The sequence below is a fragment of the Dipodomys ordii genome, unplaced genomic scaffold (assembly GCF_000151885.1).
Source record: "Dipodomys ordii isolate 6190 unplaced genomic scaffold, Dord_2.0 Scaffold88, whole genome shotgun sequence".
In the NCBI taxonomy this organism is placed as follows: Eukaryota; Metazoa; Chordata; class Mammalia; order Rodentia; family Heteromyidae; genus Dipodomys; species Dipodomys ordii.
This window is the reverse complement of record NW_012267304.1, coordinates 6,606,157-6,631,041: the sequence shown is the minus strand read 5'-3', so window position 1 is coordinate 6,631,041 and position 24,885 is coordinate 6,606,157. Positions and strand designations below refer to the sequence as shown.

The window sequence follows — 24,885 nt, the reverse complement described above, 5'->3', positions numbered from 1 at the left end:
AGGGATGGGAAGGGGAAACAAAGGAGGAGGCTACAATGCTTGATAAGAAATGTACTCATTACCTTGCCCATGTAATTGTAATCCCTCTGTACAGTATTTTCACAATAAAAAATAAATAAAAATTTTAAAAAATCTAGCTTCTTAACATGTAAAGCTGTCTCTGGTTTAAATCTATTTATGAGAACATGGAAAATAAATTTCTAGTGGGATCAGCCACGCAGCCCCTTGCTGGAGTGATACTGTGACCTCCTCTTGAACATCCTAATAATATAACTTGTTCTCTTTTTCCTCCAGTTTGTTGCTCAGCCCAATTGCCAACAGTTACTTGCCACCCTGTGGTATGATGGCTTCCCTGGATGGCGGCGTAAACACTGGGTAGTCAAACTTCTGACCTGCATGACCATTGGGTTCCTGTTTCCTATGCTATCTATCGCCTATCTAATCTCACCCAGGAGCAACCTTGGGCTGTTCATCAAGAAACCTTTTATCAAGTTCATCTGCCACACAGCATCCTATTTGACCTTCCTCTTCATGCTTCTCCTGGCTTCTCAACACATCGTCAGGACAGACCTCCATGTGCAAGGACCTCCGCCAACTGTTGTAGAATGGATGATACTGCCTTGGGTTCTAGGTAAGTGAAATACTCCAGAAACAATGGATAAACTGCTTTCTAGATCTGTCTAAAGAAAATGCTAGAATGGGCAATCAGTCCCTGACTTAGGGCACCTTTACACTGTGTAAGGAAATAGAACTTCGTTGGAAGTTTTAGAAATATAGTTCCTTTTGTGATAAGTCCTGATCATTCAATATTGCATGGTCTATCATGAGATTGCTCAGACCTTGTCTCTGCTAATTTCACATCTTCTAGGGCAAGAAGTGGTTTTCACTTATTTCTGAGGGAAAAGCCAACAATAGGTCAGGACAAGCTTCAGGCAGGGCAAGCTAAGATAATCAAGGCAAGTACTGGTTAGTCAATTCAAAGCCTCCTTCCATAAACCAGGAAATAAATGGATTGCGTTGCTCTATCATGGCTACTCTACAGAATCTTAGCACTTGTTCAGGATGCACAACCTATTTGGATACTGATTCCACAGGCAAACAGAAAATTTGGGAAATTCATACACATCATGTTAAAAACAGATCTACAGTAATCTCCAGAGATTAAAATTAATGGCATTGTACTCTCCGAATATAGCTGACATCTAATTATGGTCAACTTATACTCAAATTATGGTCTCCAAACCAGCACTCTCAGTATTAACTGGGAGCTTGTGAGACAAGCCTCACCCCAGAGCTGAATGTTAAATGATCCCCAGTTGATTCATAAGCACTTTCAAGTCTGAGAAGTGATGTCTTTGACCACAGCTATAGCCTTTTACTGAAACATCTATTTCATCAGGAAAAATTACACAAAACCCCCAGACAATGAGAGGAAAAAGAAGAAAAGAGGGTCGTAAATTATTTGAGGACTTACTGCCTAGATTCGGCCCCAATATCTAGTAATATGGTTCAGGGACATCTTGCTCTTCTAAAAAATGATGGGATGTTTTCTTTTCAGTATCTATTAGAACATAGTGACTGAGGGTAATATTGATCTAATCTGTACCTCCAAATTGGAAACAATGTAGAATCACAAACCTTTTTTAAAAAAGACATAATGCTTCATGCTGGTGTCTCCCACCTGTAATCCTAGTATTCAGAAGGTTGAGACCTGGAAGGTTTGTGGTTTTCAGACCCAACTTGTGCAGAAAAGTCTTCAACAATTTGTTCCAATTAACTAATTGGAAACTAAACTACCAAGTAATCAGCAAAAAGCTGGAAGTGTGGCTTAAGATGTTGAAACAAGAAAGCCATGTGGAACAATGAGTCCTGAGCTCATATTCCTGTAAATTCAAACACACACAGTTGGACCAAAGGGCAAACGATATTCTAGCAACTATAGTTAAAAATGGTAACAGAGGGGCTGGGAAGGTGGCTCAGTGGTAGAGTGCTTGCCTTGAGTGCATGAGGCCCTGGGTTCGATTCCTCAGCATCATATAAGCAGAAAAAGCCAGAAGTGGTGCTAAGGGTCAAGTGGTAGAGCGTTAACCTTGAGCTGAAGAGCTGAGGGACAGCACTCAGGCCCAGAGTTCAGGCCCCATGACAGACAAAAAAAAAGAATGGTAGAACCCAGAACCATGTAACATATGGACATCACCAGGAAAAGCCTACAATGTATGATACGTTCAAAATTGACAGTTAATGTAGGAAAGAAGGAGAGCTGCTAGGTCTTTGGATTTCACTTTACTGATGCAAATCTATTCACTGATTCACCTTCATTTACTTGGTACAAGGTTTCTAGGAAGACTAGAACCACAATATATAGATATAAACTTTTTGCCTTTATTCTTCAGGTTTCATTTGGGGGGAGATTAAGGAAATGTGGGATGGTGGATTTACTGAATACATCCATGACTGGTGGAACTTGATGGATTTTGCAATGAATTCCCTCTACCTGGCAACGATTTCCTTGAAGATTGTGGCCTATGTCAAGGTAAACTGGAATGGCTATCATTTTTCCTGAGTGGTTATTTGCTTATTAATATTTTTGATTGAGAGAATAAACTTTTAAGCTGGGTGCTGGTTGCTTATGCCTGTAATCCTAGCTATTCAAGAGACTGAAATTTGAGGATAATGGTTTGAAGCCAGTCTGGGCAGGAAGGTCCATGAGACTCTTATCTCCTATTAACCATCAACAAGATGGAAGAGGAGCTGTGACTCATGTGATAGAACACTAGTCTTGAGCAAAAAAAAATGAGCTCAAACCCCAGGACCAGCACCAAAGAAGGAAAAGTAAAATAAAATTTAGGGGAAAAATCATGGGGACAGTTCTGTGTGTGTGAGAAAGTACCACATAAACACAGCTTGGTTCCATGGTTTGTAGGCAGTGGCTGCCTAAGCAAAGAAAATGGAACAGTTTTTAAATGAATCATTAACTTCTTAGACACCCAGGGTAAAGGGTCTTCTGCTGTCAGTGCTTAAATTTCCTCTAGTCTTCTTGCCAAGATCATTCATTTATGCTTGCACAGGGCAGTGATAGAAAATTCAGTAAATTCACAATCTCCTAAAGTCTCTTTAAAGCTTGTCACAGAAGTAATTTATATTTGTCTAATATTATTCTCCCCATGCCACATCCATTGGCAATCTTTCTTCCCTGTGGGGTCATACAGAACAAGGATGTTCCTTCTCCATAATTGTGCTTCCGGGCATGAAGTCATCTCTCCCTTACCCGCTGAGTCATTGATTCTCAAAGCTAAATATTCATATTTCCCTCTACTATTCTTCATATGAAAGATAGCAGAACCCCAGAAACTTCACTACAGGCTACAAAGACCGTTAGTAGCCTTGCTTCCTTTAGCACTTGCACTAACAGGATAATTGCAGCTTTTTGAGTATCACCCAACTTATACTTCTCAATCGAGACATGATCACACACACACACACACACACACACACACACACACACACACACACACACACACACACCACTTTGATACATTCCCCATTTAAGGTGAAGCCTGAATTCTTATAAGAATAGCTTCATGTCCCACACCTTTGATTCATCACAGGCTTTGAGTTTATGTTTGGCACTTCCTCAGTAATGGGATGATGGTCATGCTTCTTCTACCCTGAGTTGAACTTTTCCATCATGAGGAATGGTTGATAATTCAGATTCCAAGACTGTCTAGTCAAGATTCATTTTGGCACTAAATTCCATGTCAAGGACTTTTAGAATGGCAATATGGCTGTCCCCCAAATCTCCAATAACTTAGTTTATTTTTGTATCTCTAATATGCATATTGCATAAATTTTAAGACCTTGGGAGTTAGTAGAGTATGAATATTGAATTCATTCAAGAAACATTTTTGAAAGGAACCCAAGAGTATGCCTTATACATGTGGTGATCATTTAACACATATTAACAACTTCCTTAAAAGAAAAACTGATGAGAAAAATTGGAAAAATGCATCCTTTAGAAGTTGTATAGATACAGTGGTGAAACCATGAATTATCCATATAGAAATTTCTAGGTTTTGTTTAGATAGGAATGTTTAGAATAAATTATGGAGAAAGGACTTGCATTTGGTGGAATGAAAACTATTTCTATAAATGCTCAACATTAGCTAATCACGTAATTTGTCCAACTTCACTGGTGGGGCTTCTAAAGAGCTACACACCTCCCCCGACACTTTACTAAGCTAATGAACACCTCCTCTTATAATGCATGACTTAAAGAAGACATGGTATATGAAGAAATCAAAATTGTAATGAGAACTTGGAAATGGGCTAGGTCTTCTGATCCTCTCATCCACAGAGGCATTATCAGTCTGGGATGACCTTCCCTAAGCAGACCAAACCAACCACTGTTGCATTAGAACTGTCAAGGCATGAGTTATACATAAAGAACATCCTTTATTAGAGAAAAAAATCATTAGCAACATATACTTCACATAGTCTAAAATAAGAAGAACCAAAAGACACACATTCAAGTGTTCAAAAAGAATACGTGCACATAGGTTGACCTATCCCCAGATCATCTTATAAATTTAAAAAAAAATCACCTTTTGTCTTCTCAGATGGCACCACTTAGATGAGTCTTCCAGCATCTCCCTTGTAGATACATAGACTATTTTAGATATAAACAGTGGATAGCAAAATGACCTATGATCATTTTTTCGACTTTTATCTGGCTACAAATACAATCTCCACATCCAGGTCTTTATTACCACTGGGTTCTCACCTTAGACTGAACTGTCTTCAGATTTTGCTTTTAGGTTAGTACAACTCAATTCACGGTCCCTTTGTAGGGACTGTAAAGCCAATTTCAAGCTGTGTCCTGTCTCAAAGCATCTAAGAGAGAGAGAGAGAGAGAGAGAGAGAGAGAGAGATCATTGGCTTTTTAGTATCACAAACCTAAATGTCTGCAGATATAAATTTTATCCCCATTCTGATATTTATGTGGTGGATTACCACAGCCAAGCCCTCTACCTCTCTGAGCTTTAATTCTGCCTCTAATAAACAAGCAAATTAGATGAGAATAATGGTGTTCAAGCTTTTAATTTGCACGGAACAATGTCTTCAAGCAAACATACATGGAATTTTAATATAAGAGCCCAAAGGACTAAGTTTGGCTTGTGGAATGAGTCTTCTAGGGTTCTTCTTTTGCTCATGCATTGAGCAACAGATGCTCCCATAGTGTCTTTGAACCATAAGACTTAGAAAACACAGTTGTGTAAGGGGTCAGCAAACTCAGTTCTGTGGACCAAATTGGCTTACTGCTACTCCATTTGTTTACCTATTATCAATGGCTGCTTTCATACTATAAAGGAAGAACTCAGTAGTGTCAACAGGGAATATATAGCACACAAATGCAAACAAAAGCATTATCTGGCCATTGACAGAAAAACTTTGCTGATCTCTAAGATAGATGGCTCCAAGTTAATTTCCTGCACTCACATGCTAAGCAAGACATACAACTTCTCCAGAGGATATGTGCAAAATATAAATTTGCCATGAGAATAATATTTCATATTTCTTTGTAGTCTACAAATCCATGTTGACTAATCCATGAGTAGAAGAATTCCCTATAGTTACACTTGTATGTGGGGAGATGGAAAACCCACAAATTATAAGCTAGACCTGTTCCAGTTGACTATTTTCTGTATGAAAGTATATAACTCTAGCTGGGTGCTAGTGGCTCAGGCCTGTAACTCTAGCAACTCAGGAGGCTGAGATCTGAGAATTGCTGTTTGAACCTAGGTCAGGTAAGAAAGCTCATAAAGTCCTTATCTCCAATTAACTACCAAAAAATAATGCTGAAAGCGGAGCTGTGGCTCAAGTGGTAAAGTGCTAGCCTGGAGAAAAAAGGCTAAGGACAGTGCCCAAGCCCTGAGTTCAAGTCCCAAGGCTAGCAAAAAAAAGAAACGTGTGTTTGTGTGTGAGTGTGTATGTATGTGTATATTTTGCTATCAGCAAAGACTCTCCATCGTTGCTAGCCTAGAGAACAAAGGCTCAGGGACAGTGCCAAGGCCCTTCAAGTCCCAAGGCCAGCAAAAAAGAAATATATCCGTGTGTGTGTGTGTGTGTGTGTGTGTGTGTGTGTGTGTGTGTGTGTGTCTGTTTTGTTATCAGTAAATACTCTCCAACTTTACATAGACCTCAAAACCTTTATAGGCCCATCTAACATCCATTTTGTGAGATCAACTGTCATGTAAGTGACACTTAATAAAATAGTACTAGACTTAGTTCTGGCTCTGTCACCATTTTTACTGTGAGAGCTTTAGCAGGTCATTGCCTCTGGTTTTCAATTTCTCCATCTGTAAAACAGGCTTTAACTGCCAACCATCTCATAATGATACAGTGACCTCTTTCTCTTTTTCTCTCTGCCTGTGTCTTTTTTTTCTCTCTCTCTCCCCGTCCCTCTCTCCACCCCCCCTCTCTCTCCTGGAAAGGAAATATAGCAATAAGAAATTTGGCCACCTGAAACTCCATCTGAAACAAGCGCATATTGTGGCACAATTTCCCCAATTCCTTTGACAATAAAGTATATTGGATATATACAAGTGATTTTACCAACACTAGTTTTCTTGCTTGCTGGAAAAGAAGCACATTTTAGATATGTTAACAATATAATTAGGCCCAATGCACTATCTCAGGAAAGTTGTTTATATTTAATCTTGAGAAAATGTGACATTTAGCTGAAAGTTTAAAGCAATGGTGGATTCAGATTGAATCCCTGGGGGGGGGGGGGAATTCTACTTGTGTCCTGGAAAAAGAAGCAAGTAATCCCTTGTATTTCCCTAACACCTCCTCTAATGGTGTACATAGTGTCTTGCATATGGATGCAGAATAATAAACATGAGAAGAGAGTAGGAGTAGGCATTGTCCTACTTGTGAAAAATGCAGGCCATTTTAACTGACAGTTCCCAAATTGGACCTCAATTCTCCCAATGGCATCATCTTTCCAGGACACTATTCCCCACATTCCAGAAGCTGGGGGCCTGGGATAAGGCTAACAAATGGGCAAACAACTCTGTAAAATCTTGCATGCTTCTCGCCTTCAGTCCTCTGGCTTTTCATTTGGATTAGAGGGAGATTCTAACTTGTAGAGTTGTCAAAGAACCAGTAAAATACATCCATATGCTTTTGTGTAGAGAAGTACTAAATTCAATACCTGGAAGGTTGGAATGCCACTCTCAATAATGTTAGAATGCATTACAAACTGCTAAAAATTCAGAAGAATAGCTCCCCAAGGAAGCTCTCCAAGACCCAAAACAAAGTTAGCAGGGAGAAAGGACAAACACTGCATACTATCAAGGCTGCATCTACTTTTGTCCTTGAGTACGGGCAGTTACTATGGAGCTCAGACCTAATGGGGGAACCAAAACACAGATCTGATTTGAAATTTCACTAGGAAGCAAAGTGATCTCTCTCCTAACTTGGGCACACCATTGGCTCTATTTCAGCAACATTCCCTAAGAAATCTGGTAGACCAGCTGGGCACCAGTGGCTCATGCCTGTAATCCTAACTACTCAGGAGGCTGAGATCTGAGGATTGCAGTTCAAAGCCAGCCCAGGCAGGAAAGTCCGTGAAACTCTTATCTCCAATAAACCACCAGAAAACCGGAAGTGGTGCTGTAGCTCAAGTGGTAGAGCGCTAGCCTTGAGCTGAAGAGCTGAGGGATAGCGCCCAGGCCCAGAGTTCAAGCCCCAGGACTGACCAAAAAAATAATCTGGTAAAACAAGTTCAAAAATTTCTATTGATAAGTGGCTACTTCAGATGATTGCTATGAGATTTATGCTGATATATATATATATATATATATATATATATATATATGCTGGGTATATAATTGGATGGGATTAGGAGGAAGATCATAGTACTGATTGAATAGATCAAAAGAAAACAATGTCATGTCATTATCTTGTATAAATGAGTGTTTGATGTGTGTTATGGTGGCCTTATTTGAATATGAAGGGGTAGAAATGGGGGGAATGTTTTACATTGTTTTCTATACTTCTCATGTCATATGCTTGTTGTTTTTTTTTCCAGTATAATGGTTCTCGTCCAAGGGAGGAATGGGAAATGTGGCACCCAACTTTGATTGCAGAGGCACTCTTCGCCATATCCAACATTTTGAGTTCCTTGCGTCTCATATCCTTGTTCACAGCCAATTCCCACTTAGGGCCTCTACAGATCTCTTTGGGACGCATGCTGCTTGATATACTCAAATTCCTCTTTATCTACTGTCTGGTACTACTGGCTTTTGCGAATGGACTGAACCAGCTTTACTTTTATTATGAGACCAGAGCTATCGATGAACCTAACAACTGCAAAGGGATCCGGTGTGAGAAACAGAACAATGCCTTCTCCACGTAAGACTCCTTAGCCTCTCGCTTTTGTCTTGCCTTTTATTTTTTTGTCCTATTTTAAGCACCAAGGTTCATCACTGCATTCCTGGCTATAGGCAAAACTTACTGTGGATCCACTCAAAGACTGAAGTAGAGGAAGGCATTTCCTTCTCTTACTACAGTGGACTAGGAGAGAAAGAAACGTTTGGGGACAAAGGACAGAAAAAGAAATATGTGCAGACTCCCAGAGACATAACTAGCAAGAGTTCATTGTGAACTGTGTTTATAACATTTTACTTGTTTAAAAAGACTTAATATTGGTAGGGTAGATAATTCTTCACTCAAAAACATAGCAGTCACCAAAGAAATGAAATAACAAGGCTATTCCTCAGAACAGGTGACTTACCAATGCTAACTTCAATAATTTGAATTAAACCCAAAGTAAGGAAGGATGTAAAAATATCTTAATGTACTCCCTTCCTTTAGCAGAACTATGCTAGAAGTGCAGCAAGATGAAGGCGAAAATAATAGAAGGATTAATGAAAGGATTCAGCCAGGCCAGGAGCCTACCAAGCACTGACTGAAAAGGTCTCCTGCTCCCACTTGGGATAAAAAATACAAACTAAGATTCCACTGCCTTTGATTGAAAAAAAAATCTCTGTATCTGTTCTCACTACTGTCAAGACAAATTTATTTGGGACCTTCAAACTTTTCAAAGGTCTTTTATTTTCTAATCAACTATGTTAGAGGAAATTGCCAAGAGAAAAAGTAAGCACAAATCAGGGAATTAAGCTGGACCCAGTGGTATCTACTTTGTCCATCTCCATTGACACTTAAGAATACTACTAATCATTTTACTTATGCAAGGTTTTTAGTCACAAAACTAAGAATCAGCATTTTTCCTTTTTGCTTTTTTGAAAAATAATCTTATGCATAATAATTGTATAATTTGGCAGAGGACAATGTGAAGTTTTAATTCATGTGTACATACACTGTGTAGTAACCACATTAGTGTCTTTATCTTCTCAAGCATTTATCTAGGCAATTTGAAATACAGAGTACATTGTCATTATCTATAGTTCTCTTTCTGTGCAACAGAACAACAGATCCTCTTGTTACTATCCAAGTATAACTTTTATCTGTTTACCAGCCTTTCTCCATTCTCTACCCCCCTACTTTATTCTCAAGGTGAGATCCTGCTGTATTTGTCTGGCTGCCTTATTTTACGTATAGCATCCTTTAACTCTAGAAGTCAGTCCAGTGGACTCAGACATTTTAGAAAAATGTTAAATGACAAAAGCCTTGACAAGCATTATGGGTGCTTCTATAATTCCAGAACTTGGGAAGCTGAGTCCGGCAGATAACAAGTTCAAAAACAGTGTGGGCTACATAGAAAATTCAAGACCATCCTGGGCTACATAGTAAGAACCTGTCTAAGAAAAACAAAAAGGGCCAGGAACAAAGAGATTTCTACTTGACCAAATGTATCACTGTTAGGGAGAAATCATTGCTACTATCCATCTCATTTATCTCCAGGAATATTTCCTAACACAGCTTTCAAAAATACACAGTTGGGTGGCATGTTAATAGACATGAAAATAGAAGTGTCCAGATGCAGTTTAAAAGGAGTTCACGTACAGAACTTCTCAGTGTCCTTCCATCATGAATCTGTGACAAAGGGAGAAGTCTTTCCAGATATATGGGCTAGAGACATTCTTTCACTTGTTATCATTCAATGATTTCTGCAGGACGATGCTCCCATGAACTGAATTTCAAACTGTTGTCTCACTCCACTGTCCATTTTAAGACTCCCCTCTCCATCCACAAGGCCATAGTTGCATCTCCTCCTAGAACTGAGAAATCTTAGATGGGAAACCAAACACATGGGATAGGAGAAAAGAATCAAAATGAATTGGCCAAGGGATACTGCTGTTTTGTTAAGCCAACCAGGAGGGGAGAATGGTAGCTTGCCACCTTGCTAGTGCTTCAACACAACTGTTCCCTCTCCTGCATATCCCTGGAAACAGAACTCGGTCAACTTCTTTTCAGTATAAAGAGCACTTTTGTAGTGGTTGGAGCACCAAGAGATTGCTTTTGTTCCCATCCAAGCATTCAACAGGCTTGACCACCTGAATTCAAGGTGCCTTCCAGGAGGCCGTCTTTTCATGTAAACTCTGCTGGGAATATTTATGAAAGGCCTCCTTGAAAGTTCATGGTGATTATTAACAGCCCTGATACCAACTGACGTTTTGCTCCCTTCACTTGCCCAGCAGGGAAAATTGGAAAAATGGAAACTTGTTTTATACAATTATATCTTGGGGTGTCAGTTATGGAGAAGCACTGTCATATGGGAGCCAAATCAGCAGTACTATTACATCAATTTTCCCTCTTATCTGTTGTTTTTCCTCTGCACTGAGGCCTGACTCAGATTTATGTTTTCATCTAAATGCTTCAACTCACACAATTTTAATACTTTTCAAAATATATCTTGCTCAGCCAGACTATCAGAAAGATTCAGTTTTAGTGAATAGGAAAGTAAGATTGTTTATATATCTGATGAAAAGTTTATACACCTGATCATTGTCAATTTTTTCCTTATGATTCTCCAGAGATCTAATTGGGCTCTACTACATAAAAATGGGGAATGTTCTTTATCCCTGACACAAGCTTCGAAGGGAACGCTTTGTCCTTGCTGACAAGCACATGGCAATATTTTGATTTGAGCTCAGTATTCCCTGCTGAGTATCTGGCTTTCATCTGCTGCAGAGAAAGGGAAGGGACTATCATTCTCAGAGCACAGAACGGGTGACAGCAATGAGGGTAAAGGGGAAAGATGCTAACTTCCAGTTCTGCCTATCTCTCCAGAGGTCTAGGCCCTCATCTCCAGATGCCCATTGAACATACCTCACTGTTCCACAGGTCCTTTAAACACAAAATGTCTACAAGTAATTCTTTATCTCCATCTCTTCATCCCCAACCTATTTCCCCTTTCATTCTTCATCTCTAGAAATAACACTAGCCAGAATCCAAGGAATCATACAGGAACTCTTTGCTTTTTCCTCGTGAAACATCCAGTGTATCATTCAAGCCTAACCATTCAATTTCATAAATAGTTCTTAAATCTATTGGGGGTACATTGAACATACATGGATGTGAGTGGATATGAACATATGCATGCTGTGCATGTGTGTGCACATACACACACACACACACACACACACACACACACACACACCACTGTTTTGATTCAGGCCTAAATCATCTCTTTATTACTACAACAACCCCTCACCAGCTTCCTTGCCTCCAGTCTTATCTCCCTTCTGAGCAATCTCCAAACTCTGTGTGGAAGTTTCGTTACAAATACCAATCTCATTCTGTCATTTCCTGCTTTCATGCCTACCACTGTATTTGAGTCTTCACTAGAAATTTGGCCTCTTTACAATAACATACAGGGCCTTAGAAATCTGGCCCAGGCCTTTTCATCCTTTCAGTTCTCTCTTCTATAGTCAGCATCCTCAGTTCTCCAGCTATGGGAAAGCATCTCTGTCCTACAAGTTAGTGTAAAAGGCACACTCTCTTTGCCTAGAATGCCCATCCCCATGTAGCTAGCATGGGAACCTCTTCCCCAGCCTTTCAGTTCCTGTCAGTGTTACTGGCTCTAAAGTCTAAACACATGTCTCTTTACAATACATGCCTCGTGTTTTAATCGCTTTTGTGTGTGTCTCTCCAAACTAGATTCCCATCTTAGTCAACTTTTCACTACTATAGATGGGCCTAAAGAATAAAGGTGATCAAAATGTCTACTGAATTACTTTGTGAAAGTATGAAGACCAGTAACAACTTTGCCTTTTTATTAGTTTCTCTCTCTCTCTCTCTCTCTCTCTCTGCCTCTCTCTCTCTCTCTCTCTCTCTCTCTCTCTCTGTGCAGGTAATAAGGCTTAAATTCAGGGCATGGTTGTTGTCACTGAGCTTTTGTGCTCAAGGCTAATGCTCTACCATTTGAGCCACAGCTCCACTTCTGGTTTTTTCCCTGGTTAATTAGATATAAGGCTCTCACAGACTTTCCTGCCCAGGATGGCTTTGAACCACAATCCTCAGATCTCAGATTATATGTGTAAGCCACCAGTGCCCAGCATCCTTAGCTTTTTCATAGAGATGATAGATTTACACCTGATTGTAAGAAACAGCCAGGTGTCAGTGGCTCATGCCGATAATCCTAGCTACTCAGGAGGCTGAAATGTTGAGGATCATTGTTCAAAGCCAGTTCAGGCAGAAAAATCTGCTAGACTCCCTCTCCAAAATAACCAGCAAAAAGCCAGGCTAGATGCATGTCCCAAGTGGTAGAATGCCAGTTTTGAGCAAGCAAGCCAAGTAACAATGAAGCCCTGAGGGAGAAAAAAAATAATAATACAAAGATAAACTTGTAAACGCTACCTGATATTACCAGTTGTAACATCTTTTGCAAGTATAGTAGAATATCACAACCAGGAAATTAACATTGCTTCATCTCTTCACCTAACTCACCTTTACCAGTTAACATGCAAGCCATGTGAGACTATGTGAATGGGCCTGGAACAGTTCTTTATTTGTAGACAATTTGCTTCGGCATCTTTCCATCTAGGATGACTGACATTATCTCCCCAGCCCTGTCACTCTGTTGATACACTTTGAGCTTGCTTTCAGTAAAAATTTTCAGCCTTTCTCTGATCTCTGTCATTCTGTACTTGGACATTTGGCCTGAGAGTAAAGCTGAACATGGATCCTTATTATATTCCAACTTATTCGTTCCAGCTCATTGCTTTAAGCTATTAAATTCTTTCATCTTGACCCTGTCTTCCAATTATTATGCATCTCTCCAGGTTAGGTGTCAGGCAAAAATCTATGACACATGCCATTGATTCTCATTGAAAGCATTGGTAAAACTGTCAGACAAGTTTGATTTTGTTGGGTAGATTGTTTGAGCAGCTATAAAAATGATACATATGAAGACTCGAAATACACAAAAATGTATACACATCTGACATGTGTTTCTTTTTGCCAATACTGAGGTTTGAACTCAGGGCCTCAACTATGGGAAGCTTTTAGCAAAGATGAGATTTTCAGCAAATATCCAAAGGACTGCAATTCCCATCTTTGCTTTGTGTTTCCCTTAGCTTTGGGATCTACTTATGGATGGTGCCTTATGCAGCTGGTATAGATTTGTCTTCCATACATTTAATAAATAACTCTTCTACAAGCCTTCTATAAGTCTTCAGAATCCTTGTGTCTGCTATCTGTGCACCTACTGGAGCTAGCAATTTCCATATGTTTACTCACTGATAAATAAAAATGAGCTGGTAGTCATCTCCAAAATAATTTCTTTTAAAATTTAATATATATATATATATTCATTTGGTATTAGATTTCTACTGTTTGGTAAACAAGTCTTTCCATCCCTATGATGATTTTATTATAGATCAAGTAATGCCCCTCAGGTAGAGTAGCCTTTTTCCTGTGAACTCAACAGTATCTGGAATCCAGAAGACTTCCTACAGATACTTTCTTTGTTTCTTGTTGATCATAGAACTTGAACTCTGGGCTTGGGGGCTGTCCCTGAGCTCTTCAGCTCAAGGCTGGTGCTGTACAACTTGAGCCACAGCTCCACGTCCTGGTTTTTGGTGGTTAATTGGAGATAAGAGTGTCATGGACTTGCCTGCCCTGGCTGGTTTCGAACCACAATCCTCAACTCTTAGCTTCCTTAGTAGCTAGGATTATAGGCATGAGCAACTGGCACCCAGCAAAGATCATTTTCCTTTACTTTTCAGATAGAGTCTCACATCCCCGCCCCTTCTCGTAAGCATGTGCCAAACACCTAGCTTGTTTTATGAGATTGTATCTGATGGCTTAGAAACAGGGCCTCATGATCTGTACCTCCCATGTAGTTGGGAGGTGTGTGTACTACATGCTCAGCCTCTGAGCATGCTTTCAGTAGGCCTGCTTCTCCAGGTAACCTGGTAACTCTGAAATTTTGTGCACACTTTGAGAGCATTCTCACTACCAACAACCAAAACTGAATAATGATCATTCCTATCACCCTTGTCTTTTCCCTCTTCTATAATTACATCTATAGAATCTCTTCATTACAGTTGAGGCAAGTTTTAAATGACCAGACTTTCTCTTTTCAAGAATCCATCAATGAAACAAATAGCAGTAGATTTGACATCAGACATTGACCATTATATTTTAGTTGTTGCAGATGGAATGCATAAAGAAATGTGGCATTATACATTCAGAAAATCACCAACTCCTACCAACATGCTGATGACATTTGACTTTTTGTCATGCAATCAGCTAATAATTACCGAATGCCTGATGCTTTGGATTTTTTTTATATTCATTGTGTTTCCTGCTTTTTGGCACCACATCCACATCAGCTTTTGCTATCTAGCCGTTGTGCTATGAGTTTGTACCATTCCTGGCCTCCCACGTGTCCTGACTTCAGATAGCCAAAAGGCACCACCAAGTCTTCACTGAACCCTTCTAGTAGGACCAGGGTTTCTGAACCCCATATCTTCCCTATTTTTCAGCTCTCTGCCAGGCTCCGTGACATACCACATTGCCTGACCTGGAATGGTAGTCTTTGGAAATCAGATCCCATGATACATCTGACTTGTCTGATTTTCAAGGCCTGTACACACTGATCTTACAGATTATTTCAAAATGCTTCATCAATTTCTAGAAGTAGAGAATAGAATAGTGGTTAACTGAGGCAGGGGATAGGGATCAGGGGATGGAGAGAAATTAGCCAATCAGTACTATACTACAGTTGGAAAAAAAGTAAAAAGGTTGGCTCATGGGCACAATGTTGCAGTTGGATAGGCACATTGGGAAACTAGTACAATGCACTACACATTCCAAAATAAAAGAGAGTTTTAATTGCTCCTCCCCGCAAAGAAGTGGTAAGTTCTTAGGGATGAATATAGTTATAACCTTGTTTTGATAACACAGTGTATACATGTTATCAAAGCTTTATATTGTACCCCACCATTTCATACAATTATTATATCAGTTAAAAATAAAATAGAACCGGCAAAAAGTAGTTCAATATTTTTAAACTAGAAAATACCTTTGGCTTAGTACCTGTGGTACCCTGGACTTCATCTCCAGCACCACAAAGGAAACAAAGAAAAAGAAAAACATATTTCTTCCTTCTGGTTATCTCACAAGTGAAAATATCATGGAACTTGCCTGTGATGATCAGGTTGAGGCAGAGCACAGGCCTCATCCACATGAATTTATCCCACTGGGCAGCCTACAGACCTTACAAACATCAATGCCATTGCAATTTTCTTTAGTGATAAAGGAATTTTTCTTCACTAATAGTTAACACATGTTCATTATTCTACTTAGCCTATATTATCAAATACCTATTATGCAATAGGTGTGTACTAGACTCTATCTTCATTCATCTTACATTCTAGGGACTGGGAAAGAAAATAAACATATACGCAAAATTACTTAATAATACACTTTTAAGGAATTTTAAATGCTACAAAGTTAAACAAGATAATTGGATAGAAGATAAGTGATGGAGCTACTTTAACTAGAGCAACTAAGGAAGGCCTCTCAGGAAGTGACATTTGAGCTGAGATATTACTGATGATTTTAAAAAAACAATTGGGGAAAGACTCTCCAAGACAAGGCTAATGCTATACCAATTGAGCCACAGCACCAGTTCTGGCTTTTCAGACTTTTGAAAATAAACTACTCAGAAAAAACCGGTATAGTACTAGCCTTGAGCACAAAGACGCTCAGGGACAGAGCTAGGCCTTGAGTTCAAGCCCCAGAACCAGCAATCAATCAATAAAATAATTCCTACACCCTTCCAAGATGAACCCAACCACAAATTCTGAAATATCTTAAAATACATTGGTCTTAGTAAGAACAACACACTTTTCTGGGTTAACATGTAGCTCAGTATACAGTACTTGCCTAACCCAGACTTCAATCTCCAACACCACATATAAAAATCTAGGATAATAACAACACACTTCAGACAAATTGAAAAAGTGTACATTCTGTACCTCTTCTATGTGCACAGGAAATGACTGTTTTATGTTTCCTACAAGTGGCCTGGATTTTAAGGCTATATGATTTCTGAAAATAAGGCAAAAGAAGCCCTTGATACCAAAAGTATAATATTGCAAAGTAACGTTTTTTGAGTGTAAAAACTTAAACTGTAAGCAATAATGGTCAAAGCCATCTAACATTGACTAAATTAGAGGTCTAGTTTTGAACACTGACTCAGCACTTACTACCTGAGTGTCCCTAAAAAAATCATTCAATCTCAGTTTCCTCATTGGGAACAATAAAGTTTTATAAGGATCACATAATAATATACATAAAAGTGCCTAATATACTTGTATATAGTACATTTCAAATAATAATGCATATGATATTAATAAAGCATATTGATATTCATTTAACAGTTAATGTAAGAGATACCAAGCTCACCCTTTAGGCTTAGCAACATCTGAGTCCTATGAGAGCCATAAAAAGAACTATCATAAATGGTAACTTGTGCATTGGGTGTAGCTCCGAGACAGAGTGCATGGTTAGCATGTATGAGGGTCTAGGTTCCATCTTCAGCACCAAAAAGAAAGAAAAAAGGTAACTTGCCCTCACATTCACTCAGCTATCAAGTATCAAAGCTGAGATTTCAATGCAGTACAGTATAACCCAAATTTCATATTCTTACCCACTGCATTTTCTGCCCCTGCATAATTAGAGAAATAGTAGATCACATGGTCTGAAGAATGAAAGAGAGGTTGGAAATAAGCTCTGCAAATTTTTAGGCTATGTGTAAGTTGAGAAAAGAGTGATGGTATTCCAGGTAGAAGAACAAAGCACAAGACATAGAAACAAAAACAAAGTAACCTACTTATCAGTTGTATTAGGGACAAGATCAAAATAATGTAAGCTCATCAGTGTATGTGTTGCAAATTACAGAAACCCTCATGTTTGCCCTCTTTTCTTTCTCTTCTGAGAGAAGTAATTAACCAGCTCTTTTATCTCTTTCAGGCTTTTTGAAACCCTTCAGTCACTCTTCTGGTCTGTATTTGGACTTTTAAATCTCTATGTCACCAACGTGAAAGCCAGACATGAGTTCACTGAGTTTGTTGGAGCTACCATGTTTGGAACGTACAATGTCATCTCCCTGGTAGTTCTGTTGAACATGCTGATTGCTATGATGAACAACTCCTACCAGCTTATTGCTGTAAGTAAAGGGGCTTTACAAAGGTGCTTACTTTGGTTTCAGGAAGGGTTATAATGCCATGGAACCCATCAGCCTTAGTTAGCACAGATTCACTTTTTCAGTTGTTAGATTGGCTTATTTCTTTTCAAGACACTTCTGCTTGGATTCTTAGTCTACTGAACCTTAGTAACATAGCATGGTTGCTATGTTTTTTAAAACTTTGAGCCTGTCCTCTTGCTTTAGTAAAAGAAAAATGATGATAAGAGTACAATTGGCTACACAATTTGGCTCTACATTAATCTCCCAGGTGTGGTTAATTGGAGATAAGAATCTCACAGCTGTTCTTGCTAGCTTTGAACAATGATCCTCAGTTCTTAGCCTCCTGAGTAGCTAGGATTACAGGTGTGCACCACTGATTGCCAGTATTCAGCTAATCTTAATCTCCAGGTAGAACATAGAATAATACAAACATCCGACTCCCCAAACTGAGAAATAATTTCATTAATATAGATGGTCTTCTTCAGATAACAGACTATTTCTTTTGATGAAGCATAGGTAAATAATTGCACTCCATTGTGAGATGACCTTAGAATCCATTGTTGACTTTTGTTTGGAGATAGGGTCTTTTTGTTTAGCTCAAATAGGCCTGGAAGTCATTATGTAGTTTGAATTGGCCTGGAACTTGCAATTCTCTGGCCTCTTCCTCCTGAGTGCTGGGATTACAAGTGTGAACCACCATTCCTGGCTTTCATTGTTGGCTTTTAAACAATTATAGTACCTTTCAATCTTTAGCTTTTATTACTCTAGACTAAAAATGGTGAAGGTAGAAAGAGATATGGGATCAGTTCTGCCCCATCCTGTTATTTTATACAAAAGTAAATATCTAATGGTTGCTTATTTTCTCATACTTTGTCCATCATTTCCAGAAATTGACAAAAGTATTCTTGTGATCCAACATTAAGTTTAGTTGGCTATCATTGAATTTGTAGGGTTAAATTTTAAGATACTGCATTGCCCTCTGTGGATGAAGGTGTTGCTGAAAAATTCTGCTGTAGTGCATATATAATCTTCCCATGTGCTATTTCTCAGACTCGCTTTGTCATCAAGGGGTCATTTAGCCTACAGAAGACAATTAAGGGTAACACTGATCAAGATGCTTTATACTCATAAATTGACATGATTAATTGAAAAAATGGAAAAATGTTAAATTATTGGCTACATAGGCATATATGTTTGTGGCATGTATATACCCTGTACAGATACATCATCTACATTTTAAAATACTATTGATAATAGTAAACATCTGTAATCTATTGCTTGCTAAGGACAAAAAACAATAGAGACAAGAACCTAAGAGAAATGGGTATGTGTGGCAATGGGCATGTTTTGAGTTATCTATTTGATATTACTTTCTAGCTATAAATGGCAATGGAATGTATTCTCACCGGTGGTGCTATAAGTAGGATTTGAAATATCTCCAAAGGCCCATGTGTTAAAAGCTTGATTCTCCAACCTGAGGCATAGTGAGAAGAAGCTATGTCTTTGGGAAGCATGATCTTGAATAGTACTGCGGGACCTTTATCCCTTCCTTTTTGCCTTGTTTCCTGAATATCATGAGGTGAACAGATCTCTTCTGACATGTGTTACCACCAAGTTAACTGCTCCACAACAGGCCCCAAATAACAGATTAGACTAAGTTACCATGGACTGAAACCTCTGAAATTACAAACCAAAATAAACCTTTCCTGCGGGTGCTCCTAGTTCACACCTGTAATCCTAGCTACTCAGGAGGCTGAGATCTGAGGATCAAGGTTGTAAGCCAGCCCAGGCAAGAAAGTCTGTGAGACTCTTCTCACCAATAAAAACTACTCAGAAAAATACAGAAGGGTACTGTGGCTCAACTGGTAGAGTGCTAGCCTGAGAAAATGAATCTCAGGGAGAGCATCCAGGCCCAGTATTCATGCTCCAGAACCAAAAGAAAGAAAGAAAGAAAGAAAGGAGGGAAGGAAGAGAAAAAGGAGGGAAGGAAGGAAAGAGGAATGAAGGAAGGAAGGGAGAGAGAGAGAAAGGGAAGGAAGGAAGGAAGAAAGGAAGAAAGAAAGAAAGAGAAAGAAAGAAAGAAGCAAGAAATCTTTCCTCTTAAAAAAAAAAAGAAATCTTTCCTCTTTATAAATTGATTTTCATAGGTATTTTGTCACAGTGACCAAATCTAACCCAGATAGATTTGTATAATTACTATCATTGGAGAGAATTTTTAGAAATGTTATGTCTACTAAAATGCTTTATATCCAAGGTGCTTAAGCAACAGGAAAGGAAGAAAACTATGGTGGAAAAAATAGTTTAAAAACCAAGAACTCCGATCTTGGTTCTATCATTTATAGCGGGAAGAACTTGGATTACTTACTCTCTGGGGCCTCTGATTCGTCATACAAAATAGTGGATGAATTGGAATTTCCCATCGTTAATATTTTTGTCACCTCTTATAGGCTTATAACATCCTTCCTAGCTCTGGATTCTGTTCATCTGTAGTTCTTGAAATGTAATGTAATTGTTTTTATTTGCTCATTCTCCCCTCTCCTCCCCTGTCTCTCTTTCCTTCCTTCACTCCTTCACTTCTTCCCTTCCTTCTTCTCCCATTCAAACTCAACTAGATTAAGATTTTAGAAAATATCTATGCTTACCTCTTGCATGCCTCTAGAAGAGGGTGAGAGTAGGCATGGAATCTCAGGGGTTCATTTTTATGCCCCCCCCCTCAGCTGGTATCACACTCTACTGTGCCAAAAATGGAAATATTTGTGCTAAGGTAGTTTTCTCACTAGGTATCTGGAAGTCAATTTTTGCAGTGATAGTAGAAGAGGGAGAGATTTTCTTGTCACAGGATCAAGGAGTGCATCCCACTGAGCTCAGTGCATTTTCAAAGAAGGGTGGGAATGGCCAATATCAGTTTTTCTGTTACTACCTGCTGGAGGGTAGGTTTTGTTTTTATACCATCTATGAATACATTTGAAGAAAATATCTAGCATGAATACATTTGAAGAAAATACCTAGCCCCTCCCCACCACCACCTCAGGCAGGGAGATTCAATTAGATGACTTGAGTGGGACCTATGCCATCAAATACATCTGGGGTCATCACCAACTGTTCTGAATTCCTGCTACTTTGAGATTTCCTGAACATGATATTTACCATTTGGAAATAGGACTAGTTAGATGCTGATCCAATATAATCTGACTACATAGATACTTGGAAAGCTTGAGTGGTAAAGACCAGTAAGTTTTAATTTCATTTTAACATTTCTACTTAAGTATTGAATATAATTTTTAAAAGGACATCAATAATATGTGGAGAAGGCTGCAGAAATAGAAACCGCTGAAGGTCAATTTCTTTGCTTCAAAAAATATCACAGCTGACTGTCTGGGTAGAGACTCAACATACTGCACTCTGAATCCAGTTCATGTACATTCCAGTTCAGAGTCCAAGAACTCCAGCTAATATCAATCTGGTGAATAATTGATCTCTTTATTAACAATTCATACAGGATTTAGAGCTATAGTAATCTGGCTCCAGAAATCTGTAGCAATTTGTATTACTCTGCCACAGGAGAGTCCACTTGGGTGATGTACAAAGTTATCCTCAAGATATAGTGAAGCAGGGATCACTCCATGTCTGTCCCATTAGCATTAATAGGTGAAGCTGGCCATGCTATATGTTACCATTGTTTTCAAGGAATAATGAATTACTCTCTCCTTTATCTTTGTAGCTCTCTTAAGCTCCTTTATTAGCAGCTGCCTAATCTGCACACTTCTTTTAACACAGTTTTCTTGTCAGTATTGTTCTTGATAAGCATGCCTATGTTACATTGAGTAGCTTCTCTTGATCCTGCTTTTATAAGATTCATTCATTGCAAAATACTAGATGGGAGAAATGAGCCAGTACCCCAATGTTTATATATCTTAGGTCCTATTGCTTCCCTCGGACACACCCACAAAGCATGGGACTCATGTTATGTGATGATGCTTCATTCAGTAAGTTAAAAAGAACTCTTTGAGGCGGGGAGAGAGAGCCCTTGGGTTTTTTGTTGGCTGCTGCGTAGTGTTCACTCTAATGCTGTCAATAAGTAAACAGCATGTGCCTCGCTGAACCACGGCTGTTTGATGGCTTGGGGAGAGCCCAAATACATAGGATTAGTTGTCTCCCTTAGGGTGGCAGCATGTGGAGGTTCAGATTATGAATAGACTCTCCCACTGCAGAAGACGACCATGCAAATGAAGAAATTCATCTAAAACAAACCTGGCACTGCAAAAATAGCAGGCACGGGTAGGGAGAGCTGTTGCACACCATTGAAGTGCCAAAGAAGGCAGGTGGTCTCTCCACCTACCCCCAGTCATCTGGGGACAATCTCAGAATCTCAAAACACAGAGGAAAAGGCAGCATTTCACAAACTGCATTAACCAGGACTCAGAAGCAACTGCTATACATTGATGTGCCTATACATTAATATGCCAGTTGTGAAGATATTTGAAATATTTCCTTATCAATTAGTAAATAGCTGCTGCTCCAGCTGTTCCCTATGAGACATCTCTGCACCACTCCATGATCCAGTGTGTAGAGGATAACATCTGGAATGGCAGATTGCATCCAGGAAGCCTGCTGCAGTGTTACATCTGGTGTACACTCTGACTGGTTTCTTAAACAGTCTGAATATATTTATAGGAATACCTCATAAACCACCAAAAGGACTTTGAGTTCTATTGTGAGAGAGATAAAGAACCATGTGAGATTTTGGAGCAGAAGAGATGCATGATCTAGCTTATATTTTAATAAAATTCCCGTTCCTGATCAAAAATATATTCATGAGCAATAGGGTCAAAAACAGAAGGACCATTTATGAGAACACTGCCTATCCCACACAAGAGCTGATACTGGTATAGATGAGAATGCTTATGATGGTGGCTGTAAGAAAAGTGGTCAGGATCTCACTCTGTTTTGAGGATGGGTCCAAGATCAGATACAGGATCAAAGACAGGAGTCAAAGATGATCATGAGTTTTGCCTGGCTTACGTAACTAGAATGGTATCATTAACACACTAGTAAGTACTAGTAGCACTGGAGAGACCTGTTAGACATCAGAAGGCATCCCTTCCCTTCTTGGCCCCAGGTTTTACAGGGTGGCCCAGTTTGTTTCTAGCTCCTTACAAAGAGCCCAGTCTCTGGGCTCTGTGAAAACTACCTTTTCTTTGCTACCGTAGGGATAGCTTAGGCTACCTGCTGTTGCTCAACTATGAGTTGACTCCTGCCACCCGTTCAGCTTCTCAGTGTTTCCACCTCCTGTGAATCCCATTTCAAATCTTCAAGACTTGAAAAGACTCAAAACTTTTCTTTGCTGTACCACTAATTTATTCCTTTTTCACTGGATTATTGTGAGTCAGATTTCGGAAGTGTATGTAGACCTGAGCCTTGAAGGACAGGTCCAATTTGGAGACAGATATGTAGTTGCAGGGGAGTTAGGTCTCAGTTTTTGCAAGGAAATAGCTTACAAGCAATGAAAAGTTGCCTTTATTCTTCTCATCTTTTAATTCTCCTGGCACTTCTTTCAAGTGGAAATAAAATCCTTTTTGCCCCAACAGGAAATACTCTGGGGCCAGGAGGAGAAGCATGTTGATGATTCATGTCTATAGGAGCTGCATCAAAGGTCCACATTCGGACTGTTCAAAAAAATTGAAAGTAGATGATATCTGATATTATAGCTTTCCACATTCTTAGTCTGGGCCCAGCTGTCTATGTGGCACAGTACCCTGAGCTAACTGGACAAATCCCTTGCCTGGCTCCAAGTTTAAACTTTAGTTCAAGCTAAAGACTTAGAGTTTCTCTGAGGTGTAGAAAATCTGTAATTAGAATATAATGAATAAGAATATCTTGTATTTAGACAAGCCCTTGTTAGATAGAGACAGTGAATGAAATTATTTCTATCTCATTAAAACTATTAATAACTAACATTTTAAGCTGAGAACATATGTGCCACACACTACAAAGGACCAATACAGTACATATTGTCTCATTAAATCCTGACAACAACCTTACCAGGTAAGTACTACTAGTAGTTTTATTTTATAGGTGAGGAAACTAAGGTTCAAAAATTAAGGTGATGTCCTCATGGTAAATTCTTTTTTATATATGTTTTTTATTGTAAAAATACTGTACAGAGGGGTTACAGTTACACCTCATGATATATTCTTTCTCCTGTTTTATTTTTGAGTAACATATATAAATTGTACACATTAACGAGGTTAAATGTGCTATGTTAACATATATATGCAGCATGCACTAATCAACCCTACCTCCCTCCCACCTTTCCTAACTCTAGCAATCATTGTCTTCCATTCAGGTCAACGTTTTAAACCAAAGTAATTTTTGGTGATACTAAAGTTTGAACTGGGGGTCTCACACTTATGAAGCATATCTTCTTGCATTTGAACTACACTTCCAGCTCCAGGGCAAACTTTTAGATCTTCTACTTATGAGAGGGAGTATGTGGTACTTGTATTTCTGCTTTATTTCACCTAACATAATGTCCTCCAGTTCCATCCATTTTGCTGCAATTTACAGGATTAATTTTCTTGCTCATTAAATTATATATGTATGTGTGTGTACTTTATTTGTCCACTAATGAGCAACCTAGGCTGATTCCGTATCTTAGATATTGTGAACTTACCTCTTTTAGGCATACACCCAGAAGTGGATCATGGTAATTCTATTTTGCTTTTTTGAGGAACTGCATTACTATTCTCCATAATGGTAATATTAACATCAGTGTAAGAGAACTCTTTTTACTCCACATTCTCACCAGAACTTGCTATTTTAAAAAACGTAGCCCAAGGCAATCTCTTGAGAAGTTCTTCTGTTCTCAAAGTGATACGAATATCATATCTCCTCTCTTCCTGCCTAGAGCCCAAGTCCAAGGCTCAGCCCTAATCATCCCCCTCAGAATTCTCAGGATCTACCCTTCTGTTTGATTGATTGACTGAATTCTAACTGTCTCCTGCATTCTAAGCAAAGGGGTCCTCTAATAAACCTTTCCCTTTGCTCAACAAATACACCTACCTACTAGCTTTTTCTCCTTTAGTTATTTTTTTGGGGGGGTCCGGTCATGGGGCCTGAACTCTGAGCCTGGGCTCTGTCCCTCAGCTCTTCAGCTCAAGGCTAGTGCTCTACCACTTGAGCCACAGCGCCACTTCCGGCTTTTTTCTTTTTGCTTATGT

At 39.1% G+C, this 24,885-nt stretch overlaps 1 protein-coding gene across 1 annotated transcript in view; it reads left to right on the top strand.

The window, feature by feature from the left end:
- The window catches only part of Trpc5 (transient receptor potential cation channel, subfamily C, member 5), a 133,159-nt gene that overhangs the window by 87,883 nt on the left and 20,391 nt on the right, over positions 1-24,885 (top strand). The window contains exons 3-6 of the mRNA XM_013025856.1: positions 295-631; positions 2,394-2,533; positions 8,093-8,415; positions 17,452-17,647. Coding sequence (XP_012881310.1) covers positions 295-631; positions 2,394-2,533; positions 8,093-8,415; positions 17,452-17,647 — 996 coding nt within the window. The remainder of the gene's footprint in view (positions 1-294; positions 632-2,393; positions 2,534-8,092; positions 8,416-17,451; positions 17,648-24,885) is intronic.